General features: G+C 43.2%; 2 protein-coding genes across 4 annotated transcripts; one reads left to right on the top strand and one right to left on the bottom strand.

Annotated features, from left to right (window-relative positions):
- Positions 1–8,019: 8,019 nt before the first annotated feature.
- On the bottom strand, positions 8,020–11,684 carry LOC115146157 (DNA damage-regulated autophagy modulator protein 2-like). 2 transcript variants are annotated; one of them, XM_029688056.2, is made up of 8 exons: positions 11,602–11,684; positions 10,563–10,773; positions 10,343–10,410; positions 10,084–10,226; positions 9,758–9,935; positions 9,473–9,555; positions 9,321–9,413; positions 8,020–9,158 (listed from the first exon to the last, which is right to left on the bottom strand). In XM_029688056.2, exons 2-8 carry the CDS (start codon positions 10,691–10,693, stop codon positions 9,036–9,038), a joined length of 819 nt encoding a protein of 272 aa, XP_029543916.1. In that variant the 5' UTR covers positions 10,694–10,773; positions 11,602–11,684; the 3' UTR covers positions 8,020–9,035. The 2 variants fall into 2 exon arrangements, with proteins under 2 accessions (XP_029543916.1, XP_029543910.1); XM_029688050.2 differs by lacking the exon at positions 11,602–11,684 and adding an exon at positions 11,118–11,322.
- A 3,341-nt stretch (positions 11,685–15,025) lies between these two features.
- On the top strand, positions 15,026–20,539 carry LOC115142711 (synaptonemal complex protein 3-like). Of its 2 annotated transcripts, none has more exons than XM_029682375.2 (8): positions 15,026–15,480; positions 15,584–15,662; positions 19,030–19,064; positions 19,243–19,360; positions 19,440–19,539; positions 19,658–19,756; positions 19,841–19,945; positions 20,176–20,539. In XM_029682375.2, the coding sequence occupies exons 1-8, from the start codon at positions 15,366–15,368 to the stop codon at positions 20,227–20,229; spliced, it is 705 nt and encodes a 234-aa protein (XP_029538235.1). In that variant the 5' UTR covers positions 15,026–15,365; the 3' UTR covers positions 20,230–20,539. The 2 variants fall into 2 exon arrangements, with proteins under 2 accessions (XP_029538235.1, XP_029538245.1); XM_029682385.2 differs by having other exon boundaries at positions 15,587–15,662.
- The last annotated feature ends 70 nt before the right edge of the window (positions 20,540–20,609 follow it).

A 20,609-nucleotide genomic window follows, 5' to 3' on the forward strand; every position in this document is an offset into this window, starting at 1 on the left:
AGTAACATTATATAAGGTAGCATTGTTTAAAGTGGCTAGTGATATATTTACATCATTTCCCATCAATTCCCATTATTAAAGTGGCTGGAGTTGGGTCAGTGTCAATGACAGTGTGTTGGCAGCAGCCACTCAATGTTAGTGGTGGCTGTTTAACAGTCTGATGGCCTTGAGATAGAAGCTGTTTTTCAGTCTCTCGGTCCCAGCTTTGATGCACCTGTACTGACCTCGCCTTCTGGATGATAGCGGGGTGAACAGGCAGTGGTTCGGGTGGTTGATGTCCTTGATGATCTTTATGGCCTTCCTGTAACATCGGGTGGTGTAGGTTTCCTGGAGGGCAGGTAGTTTTCCCCCGGTGATGCGTTGTGCAGACCTCACTACCCTCTGGAGAGCCTTACGGTTGAGGGCGGAGCAGTTGCCGTACCAGGCGGTGATACAGCCCGCCAGGATGCTCTCGATTGTGCATCTGTAGAAGTTTGTGAGTGCTTTTGGTGACAAGCCGAATTTCTTCAGCCTCCTGAGGTTGAAGAGGCGCTGCTGCGCCTTCTTCACGACGCTGTCAGTGTGAGTGGACCAATTCAGTTTGTCTGTGATGTGTATGCCGAGGAACTTAAAACTTGCTACCCTCTCCACTACTGTTCCATCGATGTGGATAGGGGGGTGTTCCCTCTGCTGTTTCCTGAAGTCCACAATCATCTCCTTAGTTTTGTTGACGTTGAGTGAGGTTATTTTCCTGACACCACACTTCGAGGGCCCTCACCTCCTCCCTGTAGGCCGTCTCGTCGTTGTTGGTAATCAAGCCTACCACTGTTGTGTCGTTCGCAAACTTGATGATTGAGTTGGAGGCGTGCGTGGCCACGCAGTCGTGGGTGAACAGGGAGTACAGGAGAGGGCTCAGAATGCACCCTTGTGGGGCCCCGTGTTGAGGATCAGCGGGGAGGAGATGTTGTTGCCTACCCTCATCACCTGGGGGCGGCCCGTCAGGAAGTCCAGTACCCAGTTGCACAGGGCGGGGTCGAGACTCAGGGTCTCGAGCTTGATGACGAGCTTGGAGGGTACTATGGTGTTGAATGCCGAGCTGTAGTCGATGAACAGCATTCTCACATAGGTATTCCTCTTGTCCAGGTGGGTTAGGGCAGTGTGCAGTGTGGTTGAGATTGCATCGTCTGTGGACCTATTTGGGCGGTAAGCAAATTGGAGTGGGTCTAGGGTGTCAGGTAGGGTGGAGGTGATATGGCCCTTGACTAGTCTCTCAAAGCACTTCATGATGACGGAAGTGAGTGCTACGGGGCGGTAGTCGTTTAGCTCAGTTACCTTAGCTTTCTTGGGAACAGGAACAATGGTGGCCCTCTTGAAGCATGTGGGAACAGCAGACTGGTATAGGGATTGATTGAATATGTCCGGTTGGATGGGGAGTGTTGCTGCACAGCTATTTTCAGGTCTCTCCAGAGATTGGAGAGTTTGATCGGATTTAAGTCCGGCCTCTGGCTGGGCCACTCAAGGACATTCAGAGACTTGTCCTGAAGCAATTCCTGCGTTGTCTTGGTTGTGTGCTTAGGGTTGTCCTGTTAGAAGGTAAACATTTGCCCCAGTCTGAGTGCTCTGGAGCAGGTTTTCATCAAGGATCTCTCTGTACATTGCTCCGCTCATCTTTCCCTCGGCCCGGACTAGTCTCCCAGTCCCTGAAAAACATCCCCACAGCATGATTCTGCCACCAAACCAAGCGGGCTGTCATGTGCCTTTTACTGAGGAGTGGCTTCCGTCTGGCCACTCTACCATAAAGGCCTGATTGGTGGAGTGCTGCAGAGATGGTTGTCCTTCTGGAAGGTTCTCCCAACTCCACAGAGGAACTCTGGATCTCTGTCAGAGGGACCATCTGGTTCTTGGTCACCTTCCTGACCACGGCCTTTCTCCCCCGATTGCTCAGTTTGGTCGGGCGGCCAGCTCTAGGAAGAGTCTTGTTGGTTCCAAACTTCTTCCGTTTAAGAATGATGGAGGCCACTGTGTTCTTGGCAACCTTCAATGCTCCAGGCATTTTTTGGTGCACTTCCTCAGATCCTGTATCGGAGCTCTACAGCCAATTCCTTCAAACTCATGGCTTGGTTTTTGCTTTGACATGCACTGTCAACTGTGGAACCTTATATAGACAGGTGTGTTCCTTTCCAAATCATGTCCAATCAATTGAATTTACCACAAGTGGACCCCAATTAAGTTGTGGAAACATCTCAAGGATGTTCAATGGAAACCGGATGCACCTGAGCTCAATTTCGAGTCTCATAGCAAAGGGTCTGAATATTTATGTAAATAAGATATTTCTGTTTTTAATTTTTAAATGTGCTAAAATGTCTAAAAACCTGTTTTCGCTTTGTCATTATGGGGTATTGTGTGTAGATTACTAACAATTATTTTTGGTTTTTAATCCATTTTGGAATAAGGCTGTAATGTAACAAAGTGGCAAAAATGAAGTCTGAATACTTTTCAAAGGCACTGAATGCTTAATTTAGAGTTATTTATGTTGTGATACAAATGTTGGGCTATATGGTTTGATTTTTAATATATTCTATAGCTGCATGATGCGACTCTAATGATGATTTGAAATAAGTCGCATGAAATATTAGGAAAGTTGAGAAATCAATATAGTAGGCCTAGCCTATCGAAAGATGATAGGATCCTCCTCTTTTTAAGAGGCCATCACTGTTTTCTCATGCAATTGCATAGCCTGTAGAAATGTTGCGCAACATGCTCATGGGCTCTTATGAAGTGTTCTATTAGATTTTTGATGACATTTGCATTGATTAGAGGGACAGAGAGGCAGTTACCAAGTTTGGTCGGTTATAAATGACCATCAGCAGCATCAGAGCTTGGAAAAGCCTAATTACAGTGACACAGAATTTTACTGCTGTCATGACTCGTGACCGCCGGTGTGGCGGTAATATGGCCAGTGGCCACCGTAACAGAGCGAGATACAAGTAAAAGGTTTTTTTTCCGTTATAAAGCCTTCATATACAACAGTGAACGTATGACGCATGCCATTCCTGAGAATGGAGACAAGACAATTAAAGCTCCTATGTAGTTACTGCAGATGTGACCATTTATTAGGAAACATGGAACATCAGATTTGCCTAATATATTTCCCTGTCAGTTAACAGCAATGATGGCAATACCTCCAGTGTGGTCATAGAAACAGGTGGCTACAGCTGCCATTTTTTATATAACAAAAATAAACCTTAGTAGAAAACAAATGAATAACCAGAGCTAGCTGACAACGTCACACAAAAGATCCTCACAGTTCAATGGGGCAGCAGTCCATGAGTTAGCTGACAACGTCACACAAAAGATCCTCACAGTTCAATGGGGCAGCAGTCCATGAGTTAGCTGACAATGTCACACAAAAGATCCTCACAGTTCAATGGGGCAGCAGTCCATGAGTTGTAATTCTGGATGGCCAGATGGCCACCAACAATGACAAGAAACTACCATGTGGGGAATTGTGACTCGTTTCATCTTGTTCTTGATACCATGTTTTCTTTTGAAGTGATAGATACTTCCGGGTTGGAGCGAGCGGTCGCATCCGAGCGCTTCGGTCTGCAGGTAGTATAACTTTTCATTACATTTCATTATAGTACAACGGTTTGATTTGTCTAATCTTAGCAATTTCTTCTTAGCTAGCTACATAGCCGTCTTTGTATCAAAGATAATTGCGTAATTATCGTATTTCGTCGTCCTAACGTAGTCTACACTGCTATCTGCCCAGCAGCTAGCCAGCTAGCAAACGTCCACCGTCTTCCGAATAGCAGCACTGTAAAAACTATTACACTCAACTGAACGACTTGATTAGGGTAGTGTTAGCTAGCTACATGGGGCGGCAGGGTAGCCTAGTGGTTAGAGCATTGGACTAGTAACCGAAAGGTTGCAAGTTCGAATCCCCGAGCTGACAAGGTACAAATCTGTCGTTCTGCCCATGAACAGGCAGTTAACCCACTGTTCCTAGGCCGTCATTGAAAATAAGAATTTGTTCTTAACTGACTTGCCTAGTAAAATAAATAAAAATAGTTGTCTTTGCGGTCTTCGTATCCAAGATAATTGTGTAGTCTTAGAGTGATTATCTTAATTTACCGAGGTTAGCTAGCCAGTTATTTGTCGTCCTTAACGTAGGAGACACTGCTAGCTAGCCAACGTCTACCGAATAGAACTTCCTCACTCAACAACCCGGTCGCATTCGCTCCACAGGTAGTATCACATTTTCATTTCATTTCATTACAGTACAACGGTTTGATTTGTTTGATCGTAGCTAGCTACATAGCTAGCTACATAGCCGTCTTTGTATCAAAGATAATTGTGTAGTCTAGAGCGATTTTCTAGGTTAGCTAGCCAGCTATTGTCATTCTTTTAACGCAACTTAACGTAATCAACACTGCTAGCTAGCCAGCTAGCCCCCGAATAGCAGCACTGTTGAAACTATCACACTCAACGGAACGACTTGATTAGTGTAGTGCCAACAACGCAGCCACTGCCAGCTAGCCTACAAAGTCAACAACGCAGCCACTGCCAGCTAGCCTACTTCAGCAGTACTGTATCATTTTAATCATTTTAGTCAATAAGATTCTTGCTACGTAAGCTTAACTTTCTGAACATTCGAGACGTGTAGTCCACTTGTCATTCCAATCTCCTTTGCATTAGCGTAGCCTCTTCGGTAGCCTGTCAACTATGTGTCTGTCTGTCCCTGTTCTCTCCTCTCTGCACAGACCATACAAACGCTCCACACCGCGTGGCCGCGGCCACCCTAATCTGGTGGTCCCAGCGCGCACGATCCACGTGGAGTTCCAGGTCTCCGGTAGCCTCTGGAACTGCCGATCTGCGGCCAACAAGGCAGAGTTCATCTCAGCCTATGCCTCCCTCCAGTCCCTCGACTTCTTGGCACTGACGGAAACATGGATCACCACAGATAACACTGCTACTCCTACTGCTCTCTCTTCGTCCGCCCACGTGTTCTCGCACACCCAGAGAGCTTCTGGTCAGCGGGGTGGTGGCACCGGGATCCTCATCTCTCCCAAGTGGTCATTCTCTCTTTCTCCCCTTACCCATCTGTCTATCGCCTCCTTTGAATTCCATGCTGTCACAGTTACCAGCCCTTTCAAGCTTAACATCCTTATCATTTATCGCCCTCCAGGTTCCCTCGGAGAGTTCATCAATGAGCTTGATGCCTTGATAAGCTCCTTTCCTGAGGACGGCTCACCTCTCACAGTTCTGGGCGACTTTAACCTCCCCACGTCTACCTTTGACTCATTCCTCTCTGCCTCCTTCTTTCCACTCCTCTACTCACAAGGCAGGCAATACGCTCGACCTCATCTTTACTAGATGCTGTTCTTCCACTAACCTCACTGCAACTCCCCTCCAAGTCTCCGACCACTACCTTGTATCCTTTTCCCTCTCGCTCTCATCCAACACTTCCCACACTGCCCCTACTCGGATGGTATCGCGCCGTCCCAACCTTCGCTCTCTCTCCCCCGCTACTCTCTCCTCTTCCATCCTATCATCTCTTCCCTCTGCTCAAACCTTCTCCAACCTATCTCCTGATTCTGCCTCCTCAACCCTCCTCTCCTCCCTTTCTGCATCCTTTGACTCTCTATGTCCCCTATCCTCCAGGCCGGCTCGGTCCTCCCCTCCCGCTCCGTGGCTCGACGACTCATTGCGAGCTCACAGAACAGGGCTCCGGGCAGCCGAGCGGAAATGGAGGAAAACTCGCCTCCCTGCGGACCTGGCATCCTTTCACTCCCTCCTCTCTACATTTTCCTCTTCTGTCTCTGCTGCTAAAGCCACTTTCTACCACTCTAAATTCCAAGCATCTGCCTCTAACCCTAGGAAGCTCTTTGCCACCTTCTCCTCCCTCCTGAATCCTCCTCCCCCTCCTCCCTCTCTGCAGATGACTTCGTCAACCATTTTGAAAAGAAGGTCGACGACATCCGATCCTCGTTTGCTAAGTCAAACGACACCGCTGGTTCTGCTCACACTGCCCTACCCTGTGCTCTGACCTCTTTCTCCCCTCTCTCTCCAGATGAAATCTCGCATCTTGTGACGGCCGGCCGCCCAACAACCTGCCCGCTTGACCCTATCCCCTCCTCTCTTCTCCAGACCATTTCCGGAGACCTTCTCCCTTACCTCACCTCGCTCATCAACTCATCCCTGACCGCTGGCTACGTCCCTTCCGTCTTCAAGAGAGCGAGAGTTGCACCCCTTCTGAAAAAACCTACACTCGATCCCTCCGATGTCAACAACTACAGACCAGTATCCCTTCTTTCTTTTCTCTCCAAAACTCTTGAACGTGCCGTCCTTGGCCAGCTCTCCCGCTATCTCTCTCAGAATGACCTTCTTGATCCAAATCAGTCAGGTTTCAAGACTAGTCATTCAACTGAGACTGCTCTTCTCTGTATCACGGAGGCGCTCCGCACTGCTAAAGCTAACTCTCTCTCCTCTGCTCTCATCCTTCTAGACCTATCGGCTGCCTTCGATACTGTGAACCATCAGATCCTCCTCTCCACCCTCTCCGAGTTGGGCATCTCCGGCGCGGCCCACGCTTGGATTGCGTCCTACCTGACAGGTCGCTCCTACCAGGTGGCGTGGCGAGAATCTGTCTCCTCACCACGCGCTCTCACCACTGGCGTCCCCCAGGGCTCTGTTCTAGGCCCTCTCCTATTCTCGCTATACACCAAGTCACTTGGCTCTGTCATAACCTCACATGGTCTCTCCTATCATTGCTATGCAGACGACACACAATTAATCTTCTCCTTTCCCCCTTCTGATGACCAGGTGGCGAATCGCATCTCTGCATGTCTGGCAGACATATCAGTGTGGATGACGGATCACCACCTCAAGCTGAACCTCGGCAAGACGGAGCTGCTCTTCCTCCCGGGAAGGACTGCCCGTTCCATGATCTCGCCATCACGGTTGACAACTCCATTGTGTCCTCCTCCCAGAGCGCTAAGAACCTTGGCGTGATCCTGGACAACACCCTGTCGTTCTCAACTAACATCAAGGCGGTGGCCCGTTCCTGTAGGTTCATGCTCTACAACATCCGCAGAGTACGACCCTGCCTCACACAGGAAGCGGCGCAGGTCCTAATCCAGGCACTCGTCATCTCCCGTCTGGATTACTGCAACTCGCTGTTGGCTGGGCTCCCTGCCTGTGCCATTAAACCCCTACAACTCATCCAGAACGCCGCAGCCCGTCTGGTGTTCAACCTTCCCAAGTTCTCTCACGTCACCCCGCTCCTCCGCTCTCTCCACTGGCTTCCAGTTGAAGCTCGCATCCGCTACAAGACCATGGTGCTTGCCTACGGAGCTGTGAGGGGAACGGCACCTCAGTACCTCCAGGCTCTGATCAGGCCCTACACCCAAACAAGGGCACTGCGTTCATCCACCTCTGGCCTGCTCGCCTCCCTACCACTGAGGAAGTACAGTTCCCGCGCAGCCCAGTCAAAACTGTTCGCTGCTCTGGCCCCCCAATGGTGGAACAAACTCCCTCACGACGCCAGGACAGCGGAGTCAATCACCACCTTCCGGAGACACCTGAAACCCCACCTCTTTCAGGAATACCTAGGATAGGATAAAGTAATCCTTCTCACCCCCCCCCCTTAAAAGATGCAGATGCACTATTGTAAAGTGGCTGCTCCACTGGATGTCTTAAGGTGAACGCACCAATTTGTAAGTCGCTCTGGATAAGAGCGTCTGCTAAATGACTTAAATGTAAAAATGTAAATGTAAGTGTTTTGACTGAATTCATATCAATGCTATTATGGATCAAATTCACCAGCTAACCGACAACTGTAATTATGTATTTGAGACAAGTGTTTGTTGTGCAAATACAAGTAGCCAGCTGCCATTTTTTTATACAACAAAATCCACTTTTAGTAGAAACATAATGAATAATCAGAGAATCATAGAGATTCAGTAATATTTGAAACCTGCTTACATCCCCTATATTTGATCCATTCAATGTTAAAGAGATGACTTACTTTTTCATGGGTCTGTATGGAAGTAATTTAAATCATAATTGGGGAAGAAATAGAAAAGCACAAAACCAAATAGAAAAGTACAAAAAAATACAATCCATTCAGTAATGATCAAATCTAAAACACACTTATTTCCTTATTCTCCTACATTAACACTGAGGGCTTCACAGCCAGAGCACAATAACTTAGCATTCCAAAGCACAAGTGAAGTAGAGTAAATGCATCATTATACTTCTAGATAATTAGTTCAAGTGCCTTGCTTCAAAACACTTAATAATATAAATTCTCATGAAAGACAATCAACGTAAGCTCATGCAACAAATGCTCACATCTATTTTTGTGTTGAGGGGGTTGCTAGACTTGTAAGAAAGCAGAACCAAACATGTTGCTGGCTCTTTGGCACCATCCAGTGGTTGATAAGAATAGCATAGTTGTGTTCTGAATACTAAAAAAAAGTACAAGGTATAAAAACCTTTAACACACCACAGATGACATTTGTCAGATGATGCCCTTAGGCCCAATACAAATAGGCTCCAGGCTCATAACACAAAGAACCAAATGTCAGTGAAAATAGTGCAGTTGACATCAAAAGGCATGTCAGTTTAAAAATGGCGTGTGGCATTTCTACTGTACCTAAGAATTAGGCTTATCAGCAGTATCTTTGTGCTTGCACACTCAGCATTCTATGTTTAAGCAATAAGGCCAGAGGAGGTGTGGTATATGGCGTATATATTATGGCTAAGGGCTGTTCTTAGGCGTGATGCAACGTAGAGTGCCTGGATACAGCCCTTAGCTGTGGTATATTGGCCATATACCACAAACCCCTGAGGTGCCTTATTGCTATTATAAACTGGTTACCAACTAAATTAGAACACAAAATGTTTGTGGGTCATACCCGTGGTATACGGTCTAATATACCACGGCTTTCAGCATTCAGGGCTCGAACCATCCGCATTATAATCTAATTTATTCCATTCAGTATGTTGACATTTACAGCTCGACTCAACCGCACTACTAGGAGTGGTCTTGTTCAGATGCCCCCCGCCAGCAGTGGAGAGGTCTCTGATTGGTTGAGAGGTGTGGTGATGCTGTAGTGCGGTGAATCATACATGTGATTACTCCTTAGGTCCGCCTCTGCCCGCAGCGTTATTTTCTACAGATGGGAAATGGAGCACAGTTGTTAGAAAAGTGGTCTTCAACTTCTGCCCTGGAGAGCTATGGGGTATGTAGGATTTTACTGCAGCCCAGCAATAGCAAATGTGGCCCTAGTGATAAAGTAAGTGAATAGAGGAAATGAAGAAGAGAGCTGTAGTACCTGGAAGTCTCGGATGTAGGTGAGGAAGAAACTGACGAAGGACAGAGCCAGAGACCACTCAGAGATGGTGCTGATGATGTGAGGGATGTAGCCCTGCAACAAACATAACTGTTACACACACACACACACACAGAGAGAATAAGGCTACTAACCGTCTCTCCAGGTATCCAGTGCAGTTTATGGGCCACGTCCACTCCAGGCAGACTGCTGTACATGATGACAGATGAAACAAACACAGAGAAGAAGTCAAGGAGTACAACAGGCAGGAGCTAGAGCCATGTAACAGGGCAACTCTTGCAGTTGTCAGAGGTCCTTCCAATTTGTGCAAGTTATCAGCTTCAATTCACTGTAATTGTCTAATAGCAACAACAATCTATAAGCAACAATGAATCATGATTTCATATTTGCATGTTTGGCAGAAATATAGTGGAGGATACTGCTGATAATGCTGGCAAAGGTCCAGACTCCAATGCTGAGTCGGACCCAGAATATACTCTTCCCGTGAACGTGAGGCTGCATGTACAGCGACACCAGCGTCTGCACCAGGATGTACAGGGCCCCCACACCTAACGTCAATATCGCCCCCACCAGGTGCATGAAGAACAGAGTGGTTTTCTGTAGAGGGGGAGGAGAGGTATTGATTTACAGTATCACAGCTACATACATGATTGTCATTATAGGAAAAACTGGAACAAGGACTGTAGAAGAGACCGAAAGAAATCGAGAGACAGATATACACAACAGGACACAACTCAATGGGTACCTGGAAGTTAGCGACGATGCACATGCCAAAGGAGCTGGTCCACCCCAGCACCAGGCCCAAGACGTTGAGTTTATGGAGCTTTGACTCCTCTTCGTCTGTCAAGGCTTGGACCTGCTTGTAGCGTACATACACGGTGGCTACACCTGCCACAACAAACATGATCACACATTAAAACAGTCACAAATTCAGTCCGATATACACGATTTCAAATTGATTGCTAGATTCAAAAGATGACTCAGGGAGGTAAAGGTGATGTTACCTAGGAAGGCTGACACATCCAGCATGATTCCAAACACACATCTCTCTGGGGCAACTGTCCCTGTGTCACTGTGAACAGAAACATGACAAGCAGAATGTCAGTCACCTCCTAATACAATGCAGTGCCTACTTATGAACATACGTGATTTCAGGTATAAATGTAAAAAGACAAGGATACAAGGAGGATGTTGTTTGCATTTGGGAATCGGCCTATATCTGACCTGATGTATGGCACCAGTGGGTCCACATGTCTCAGCACCACAGCTGTGATGTAATCGAAGATGAACGTGGCTGTCGTCCATAATACCAGAGCTACTGGTATAATACACAGACCTTCCTGGAACCACCACATGTCCTCTGTTCTGTGTGTATGTGTCAATCCACCAGTAGCCTATCCAAGTTAAACCACTTGTGCTGGTGTGTTGTCTTCACCTGTAGAGCATGAGGTTATGTAAGGTGCCAGAGTGCGCTGTGGGCACACACACTTAAATTAATCTGCACACTTTTGTTTAATCATTCTGGATAAAATCACATTATTAATAAGAGACTATGCATTCCTCCCACGTGATCTCATTTCCTCTACTAGTGTTTCTGTGCCTCGATGTACTAGCAAGTCATTTTAGAGATACAGAAACGTTACGGTTACATTTGCTAGGCCACAATGCGCACATGCTACTGTTTAATCGGATAAATAGAGTGAACAAGCTACATAGAACACGTAGTCAAACAGATTTGTGTAAAATAACTGGAACTCTGCCAATATGACCCTATTGTACCTTCGGCGGTTCCTTTGCTGTCACCTCATCACACCTCAATTGGTCTTACAAAATAAAAAATTAACAGCGAGAACGCAGAAAAGCAAAGTTGTAGTTTACTCTTCTGATCGCTATAATTAAATGTACATGACACGGATTAGGGTTTATGTCATGCTCTCTCAACCAAAAACGTAATCCCGTTACTTCCTGTTAGTGTTTCAGAAGAGGCGTGGCCTTGAAATACCCGGATTTTTAGCGATTGTCAGAGGATTTTTCATGTCAATAATCTGACAGCAGAGACAAAAATTGCTTGCATGCTGTCTGTTACTTAAATTATAAATATATTTACAAACAGTGCTTGACTTGGACTGAAATAGGTTCTGGTAGTCATTTTGTCTGCCGGTACTGTTTACATTTAGGTGCAGGAGCTCCAGAATACTTTTGAGTTAATAAAATAAAATAAAACTTTGTCATATGCGCTAAATACAAGAAGCATAGACCTTACCGTGAAATGCTTACTTATTCTATACGAGGAATGTGAGCTCAAAAGGTACAACATTTTAGGTGCCGGTGTTGTGTGCCACAGGAAGTATTAGACTAGTCACAAAAGGAAGTGGTTATTTCAGCAATAATAGTTTTCAGAGCCCTCTGTTCTCTCTACCCATCCCTCAATCCCCCCATACCATCGTGTTTTTCCCTCTTATGGCTTTTCCTACATTTTTTTTGTACACTTTATCCGTTTTAGTTTTTAAGAACGTAGGTACAGTAGTAATAAAATAATACAATTTGTACTCTGGGTGAAAAAGTTAAATCAGATAGAGTGACCAAGCTAGATGAGTGCATATCCATAATCACAGTAAACTGTTATAATAAAAAAAAGGAATAATAATGTAGTAAACCAAACTGACTGAATGTGCCTCCATGAAGAATTCCCTCCCCAATAGGTCCCTTTGCCCTCAATAGGACACCCCCAGCACCTACACCATCCCCATCCCCCACAACCACATAATACAATGATAGACATTCAAATTTAAAAAAGATATACCAAGATACATATATACACACACACGTACAGTACATATACATATTCACAGGACATTCAACTATTCTCTTTTCCTACATCAGATATGTAGGTGACATTTTCACCTGGATGACAGCACATAATCAGCAAGATGGAGATGCTCTTCGTCCAAGGGAATGCCTGGCCATTCTCAGGTGTTAGACAATCCGAGATGCTCACATGTCATTTACATTCCAGCCTTTGTCAACTCCAGATTTGACTACTTCAATTCACACCCTGCTGTAATCAATAAAGTGTTTCAAAATTCTGTACTTTTATTAACATAATTTATATGTTCAGATCATTCCTGAGAGAGAAGGGGTGTAATATATCCAGATGAGCATGTGGTACCCTTCCTCACCCATGCCAACAAGATGTTACTTCTTGTTGGGTCTTTCCCTTTAAAGTAAGTATGAGAGGATAAGTAATATACAATTAACCTACTGAAAGTGCACTGACTAAAAGGCAAAACAGAACTGTCAAATTATATTACAGCTGTGTCTTTGTATACTTGCGAATTAGAATCTTGTGTAACATCATTTTGTTGGGAAAAACTGAAATGCCCATACATTTTCCCCTGTTTTGTTGGGGAAAACTGAAATGCCCATAAACATTTTCCCCGGTTTGCTGAATGTGTTCTGTAGGAGTCGATTGTCTTTACAAATGTGGACAAAGATGTTATCATGAGAGAAGTAAGCAGTCACTCTCCTCCAAAACACCGGAATGTTCCATTTTTAATTGAATATAAATTGTAGATTAAAAAAAACACATGGATCTTTCAATGTTATTTGATCCAACTTCGGACTAGAAAGCCACTGTTAACGCACGCCTCTGTGAAGAGGGAAAGTATCACCCTACTACAACTCAACTCTCCGTGAAGTAAAAGCGGTATGGGACTGTAGGTGCGAGTAAGGATGACAAAGGCAGAGATTGATACCGTTTACAAGGAATTTATTCCGTCACACGGTAATATGGGGAAAAGGATCTGGACGGAACCAAAGCAAAGAACGTAAATGTCAAAGCCCCGTCTCCCATCTACCCTGCCTACCCACTTACTTATCTAATTTAGCACCACCTGGTGCCCTAACCAAAATACAGGGGTTGGTCCGCCCAGGTCTTACCCAGTGTGCCTAGACAGTGAATATACTACGGGTATATGTATGCCCGCGGGCCTCTTGCCTTCCTCTTCCCCCCCTGGGAACAAACAAAACAGAATATTACAAACAATTTCACTGCATCCTATTGACACGCAACAGACATAACCAATCGGATCCCTCAGCAACAACTAACATAATACATACCAAATCTCTTTCTGAGAAACAACCATCTCTCTCTCTTACAAGAAACCTATACTATTCTCTTGTTCCCTGTATGCTCAGAAAAATACAAGTAAAGATGTATAGACTACTTGACATTATGTTTTGCTAGATGATCTGAGCCAACTGTGCCTCTCCTGTGTGGAGGTGGACAATAATGAGGAAGACACTAACTGGGTAATTGTTTGTTAAATTTTAAAGTCACATTTTTAGGAGTATGAATTTGTACAAGTAGTAATATTTCTAGAGGTAGCATCATCCGCTTTGTCTGATAATTAAATCATTGTAATTCCAGAGAATGTATTTAATGTTTTAAATATATAATATAGATTGGTTGTGATTGGTTCCACCAGTCCTGTATGAAAACCATCCCACCATTGGAGGATTATGTCTGCGCTGCCTGTCAGGACTAGGTTAGGCTTGAGTTCCAGGCAATGGTATTCCCTGGTCAACTTCCATAAAAATTGGACTAAATGTTCAGTCGATCTGTTGCAGCTTTCCAATATTTGTTTATGTTATTTATTGTCTTTTTATATTCGATTTATTGCTATTTTGTATCTTATTATGCAAATATCGAAATGTCTATTTCTTATTTAATGTTTGTTAACAAACGTAACTTTCTGTGATGTTTTGTGTTATTGTGTGATAATATTTGTGTATTATAATTATTTTCTTAAACATTACAAAATGTTTCTAAAATAAATGTTTATGTTTCTTTATACTCTAATTTTGCTTTCTGTGGCACACACTACTGGTCAACATGAGCTACCAAAATGTGTGGAACACATCAGAGTCAAACACTTTCTATAGAACAAACTTCATATCAGGATAGGCAACCACAATTAATAATTAATATATGTGTGAGGTATTAAACATAGAGGAGGGAATAAAATGTAGTCAAGCAATACACATTTCAGAACAACTACTAGTCGAATAAGACATGGGAGAGGTGACGAATTTTGGCAGATTTATTTATAGACTAATACACTTGACACAAGTACAGACATTACTAGTGCCTCCCCGCGATCAACCAAACGTAAAAATAAAATGAAACGCAGCCTAGCATGATCAGAAATATCAACTAGCAAGCAAGTCACAGTAATGAAGAATTGAGTGCGTGCGCGTTCACACGAAGGGGGGGATTCTGGCAGGGGGGAGCTTTTTGTCACAACACCTGTTCTCAGCTCGTGGGCTTCTGTCAAGTCAAGCACGTAATACAAATCCCTATATTCATACCGGTAATAGCACTACCCTGTGCAATTTACTGAACAATTTAGTATGGGCCATTGAATCAACTAAAAGTCACAAACGGTATAAATATCATCCATAGACATTTTTATTTTATTTATTTTTTATTTCACCTTTATTTAACCAGGTAGGCAAGTTGAGAACAAGTTCTCATTTACAATTGCGACCGACATTAAAACCAGATATCAACACTTTACACTAGAGAGCAGTCTCAAATTGTAACAATGTTTCTACCAAGAAAAACATTGTATCCTATACCCTATCCACCAACAGTGACGTAATTTGTTCCCGCGCTCAGTTAGCGCGTCAACGTTTCTCACGAGCAGATTTTTATGTTCACTTCAGCGCAAGCTTTCGAACCTAGTAAATTACTTTTAACCAAAGAAATGGTTGGGCAGTGAAGGTAGCTCGCTTTTATATGACCATATATTTCAACAAGTTTAAAACAAAAGTCTTTAGCAAAATAAGGATTTTTACTTTGATAGCCTGTTTTGTTTCAGCCAAAATAGGTCAGGTTGCTTTCACACAAGCTAGTTAACGTAGCTAGCTAGGTTCGAGGTTAGCATAACGTTAGCGATAGGCTAAAGCTGTCAGTTGAACCAGTTCTGTAGCACATTTATCTTCTTTATTGTCAACCAACAAAAGATGGCAACTCACAAGGGATGTGCTCTGAAAGGCAAAGCAAAAGGCACTAAAACCACCTCAGGCAAACCCCATATGGAGGACTTCAATGGGAGTTTCAACAAAGAAAACCTTCAAGGTAGTTAACATTATTCCTGAAAGTTGGTAGCTTATAAATCATGTGTTTTTTTTCTTCATGACATACTATCTAATAGTCTACTTTTTTTTTTTTTTTTTTACAGTAGTTGAGGCTGAGACATTGAGAGGAAGGAAACGTCTCTCAGAGGCAGATGATGACATTGACATTGACATCACCAAAGGGTAGGCCAAGCATTTGTCACAAAGTGCAGTGGTGTAAAGTACTTAAATACTTCAAAGTACTACTTAAGTAGTTTTTTTTGGGTATCTGTACTTTACTTTACTATTTATATTTTTGACAACTTTTACTTCATTACATTCCAAAATAAAATAATGTACTTTTTACTTCATCCATTTTCCCTGACACCCAAAAGTACTCGTTACATTTTGGATGCTTAGCAGGACAGGAAAATGGTCCAATTTACACACTTATTCTTGATAAGTGTGTAAATTGGACCATTTTCCTGTCCTGCTAAGCATCCAAAATGTAACGAGTACTTTTGGGTGTCAGGGAAAATGGATGAAGTAAAAAGTACATTATTTTATTTTGCATCCCTGGTCATCCCTACTTCCTCTGATCAGGTGGACTCACTAAACACAAATCCTTTGCAAATTATGTCTGAGTGTTGGAGTGTGCACCTGGCTGTCAATAAATACATTTAAAAAACGAAAATTGTGCCATGTTGTTTGCTTAGGGACAGACCGAAATTGACTCGGGGGAAGGGGCTGGTTCAACTCAAGGTGTCATTAAAAAAAATGCGCCCCCTCCCTAATGTTCAAACTATATTCACATGACCCTCCCCTTGTACTGTAATATAAATTGAACAACCTTCCCCCTCAGAATTAACTCAAAATAATGTTTACGAGCACAAACAAACAATGACTGTAGCGATGCTGTGGTTATAAATGTGAACATTGACTTTGCCACTTCAGCAGATTTTTGTGGCACAGTTGATGTTGGGGCTTCGGGCCAGAAGGTTGAGGGTTCACCAACCACCTCAGACTAGCTCACTCTCTCTGCTTGTTTCATTACATTACACTACAATCAGAACTGGCTGCAGACAATGATCAGCTAGAGCTTACCCTGTGTGCACCTACGTTAAAAATGGTGCCGACAGAGAGGGCTGCCTTGCTTCTAGCTCTTGGGAATTACAAGTATTTCGCTACACCCGCAATAATATCTGCTAAACACGTGTATGTGACCAATAGAATGTGCTTTGATTTACGGGGAACTCTGATGTTCAACATTCTGATGACATTCATAATTATATAAAATATATGCAACCAATTTGCCACCAACAGGTTTCTGTGCCAATGCACCACACAACCAATAAACAAGCATACCAACTTCTGGCACTTCAATTTCATGGTTTGCGTTTTCAACACCACAATAAATAGACTATGGCTGCCACACAGTTTGGATTGATTGATTGTATTTGTCAGTTTAAAAAAATGCATATATATACCTCCCAAAAAATGTAAGTGACCGATATTGCACAATAAAGTCAGATTGTGGTCCCTGTTTTTTACGTAAAAACATTTACAATTACACAGATACAGACATTACAGATCTCTCCAGAGATGTTTGATCGGGATCTAACTGGGCCACTCAAAGACATTCAGAGACTTGTCCCGAAGCCACTCCTGCATTGTCTTGGCTGTGTGCTTAGGGTAATTCGCCCCAGTCTGAGGTCCTGAGTGCTCTGGAGCAGGTTTTCATCAAGGCTCTCTCCTTACTTTGCTCCATTCATCTTTCCCTTGATCCTGACTAGTCTCCCAGTACCTGCCGCTGAAAAACATCCTCACAGCATGATGCTGCCACCACCATGTTTCACCGTAGAGATGGTGCCAGAGCTCCTCCAGATGTGTCACTTGTCATTTAGGCCAAAGAGTTCAATCTTGGTTTATTCAGACCAGACATTCTTGTTTCTCATGGTCTGAGAGTCCTTTAGGTGCCTTTTGGCAAACTCCAAGCATGCTGTCTTTTACATGTGCCTTTTACTGAGGAGTTGCTTCCGTCTGGCCACTCTACCATAAAGGCCTGATTGGTGGAGTGCTGCAGAGATGGTTATCCTTCTGGAAGGTTCTCCAAACTCCATAGAGGAACTCTGGATCTCTGTCAGAGTGACCATCAGAACCGTGGTGACCTCGCAGACCATGGCCCTTCTCCCCCGATTGCTCAGTTTGGCCGGGCGGCCAGCTCTGAGAAGAGTCTTGGTGGGTCCAAACTTCTTCCATTTAAGAATGATGGAGGCCACTGTGTTCTTGGGGACCTTCAATGGTTCAGAAATGTTTTGGTACACTTCCTCAGATCTGTGCCTCGACACAATCCTGTCTCGGAGCTGTACGGACAATTCCTTTGACCTCATGGCTAGGTTTTTGCTTTGACATGCACTGTCAACTGTGGAACCTTATATAGACAGGTGTGTTCCTTTCTAAATCATGTCCAATCAATTGAATTTAGCACAGGTGGACTCCAATTAAGTTGTGGAAACATCTCAAGGATGTTCAATGGAAACAGGGTGCACCTGAGCTCTGTTTTTATTGGTAATACATTTGCCAAAATTTCTAAAAACCTGTTTTTAACTTTGTCATTATGGGTTATTGTGTGTAGATTGATGAGGGAAAATACATATTTAATACATTTTAGAATAAAGCTGCATCGTAACAAAATGTGGAAAAAGTCTAGGGGTCTGAATACTTTATATATATATATATATATATATAATATAAAGGAAGTGACGCTTAGACCTAACCCCAGAGAGATAGATATGCCGGTGGCAATGAAGAGACCGACATACATTTCTTTATGTCAGATGGCTACTTCGTCTGCTATACAGATATAGACGTACAGAAGGAGGGTAATTTGTTAATGTTCGATCAGAATATTTTGTATAAAGATAATTATATTGTTAGATGATAGGAGTAACTGGTAGGCCTGAAACATTCTTCCTCACCTCAAGTTCAAATGTCAGAGTCAGTTGGAGCGCCGGGGTGCACTGCCTTCATATCATAGGCCTGCAGTAGCTAAAGCTTAATAATAGACACACCATACCAAACCTCCACAAACGTTTCTAAACTTTATTACGGTAATATCAAAATTACGTCAAGTCATTGTTTATAGGAAGAAAAAAAACAACTCTCCTCAAATTACCAAAAAAGTTTGACAACCCTCTCCTATTTTGGATTGCCCCTCCCTCCCAGTAAATGTTGATCCATCCCTTAATAAGGATTTTTTAAATGATTTATACTTTTACTTTTGATACTTAAGTATATTTTTGCAACTACATTTACTTTTGATACTTAAGTATAGTGAAAACCAAATACCTTTACTTAAGTAGTATCTTACTGGGTGACTTTCACTTTTACCTGAGTCCTTTTCTATGAAGGTAATGTATACTTACTTTAACTCAAGTGTGACAGTTGGGTACTTTTTCCACCAATGACAAAATGACATTAATTTGACTGAGGTGTAGAACATACAGTATTATCCTGTGTGAGTTATGGTTCACATTGTCATTCAATTAATATATTATGTCTTCATCCACAGAGGGGATATGATGACCATGTTGGACAGATTTGGAGGTATTGGGTTTTCCAAAGGATAATCTGATTTTCATGACTCTTCTCTACTAGAATCTTCTCTAATCTCTCTGTCCTTATATTCCATACTCTGGCCTTGCACACTGATTGGTATAGGGATTGTTTCTCATCACTGAATTTTGCTTTGCATCTATGAGCCTCTTTTTCTTCTTACTGCTAGCGGACATCAACAAAGCTTTCCTGGCAAAACGCAAACGCTTGGAAACGTTCACCAAGTCCTCTGTGAAGACCAGCCATCAGAAGATTGAGCAGTTATGGAGGGTCCAACAAAGAGACAGGTGATTAGACTAGAGTGAAAGAAGGGTGCAAGTGTGTGTGTGTGTGTGTAACCTGATTTATATGATATCAATTCTGCAGGAGTAAAGTGACAGAAGACTACTGCACCCAGTTCAATGCAGTCTTCAACCAGTGGGACACAGATGTGCAAAAGTCCAAGGATAACGAGGAGAAACTACTGGTATTGCTCTGTCAGGCCTCTGAAAAATCTTCAACCTATTTCTATTCTATACCTAATACAGAGTTACACTGGCGTAACTAAGGCATCTAAGCGTAGGTGTGTGTGTTCCTGGCCATAGAGCATGTTCCAGCACCAGCAGAAAATGTTTCAGCACATGAGGGCCTCCCAAAGCCAGAGACTGAAGACTCTCAAGCAGCTGCTAGAGCAGTACATCCAGGTATATTCTCACATAGTAGACTTTGTGATTTTAAATATATGTCCCAGCTGGTTCTCACACCACCTTGTTTCGCCGTGCTGGTAGAGCCTTGATACAATGGAGAAGACCCATATCAGCCAGCAGGGTGCAGTACAGGGCGAGCTGCGCCAGGAAATGGCACTGTTTCAGAAAAAGATCCTCATGGACACAGTAAGTAACATAACAGATCAACTTACTAAACACATTGTTTACATGCCTTATGTGTCACCCTTAGCTTAGCTGAAACATTGATAATGATACAAATTGATGTGCAGTTTTGAAAATGAGTGTATTATGAGCATGAGCGTGGACCATGAGCATAGTATTTATAAAATGACACTATTCATCATAAATCATTTGTCAGATTTCAACAAACAATACTTTTTTATTTTTATTAACAGCAACAGCAAGAGATGGCTACAGTGCGCAAGTCTCTGCAGACGATGCTGATGTAAATTATTTAGATTGAAGGGAGCCAAGAAGAATCAAGTTTAGTTTATGACTGTGTTCCAGATAGACCTTTACAATGGCCAGAGAAGTGTTAAACATCTCAGGAACAATATCAACCTTGATTCTTTAATCTGCAAATACCAGTAATGGTTCCAGGGAGATGGGAGTTTTGAAATCTTACATTTATGGAAGTATGGTGTGTACATGTAGCATTGCATTTCTGTTATCAACTGCTTCATTCTATGTTAAATCTACTTAATTAAACCCTGATTGAGACAGGGATGGAGAAATTAAATGTGACTTTAGTTGCTAAAATGTTGTCAGGAATTAAGACCATCTGTTATTGTAAGTATATAAACATTTATCACAAATGACACTAGGTAGC

The sequence above is a fragment of the Oncorhynchus nerka genome, linkage group LG2, assembly GCF_034236695.1.
Source record: "Oncorhynchus nerka isolate Pitt River linkage group LG2, Oner_Uvic_2.0, whole genome shotgun sequence".
NCBI lineage: Eukaryota > Metazoa > Chordata > Actinopteri > Salmoniformes > Salmonidae > Oncorhynchus > Oncorhynchus nerka.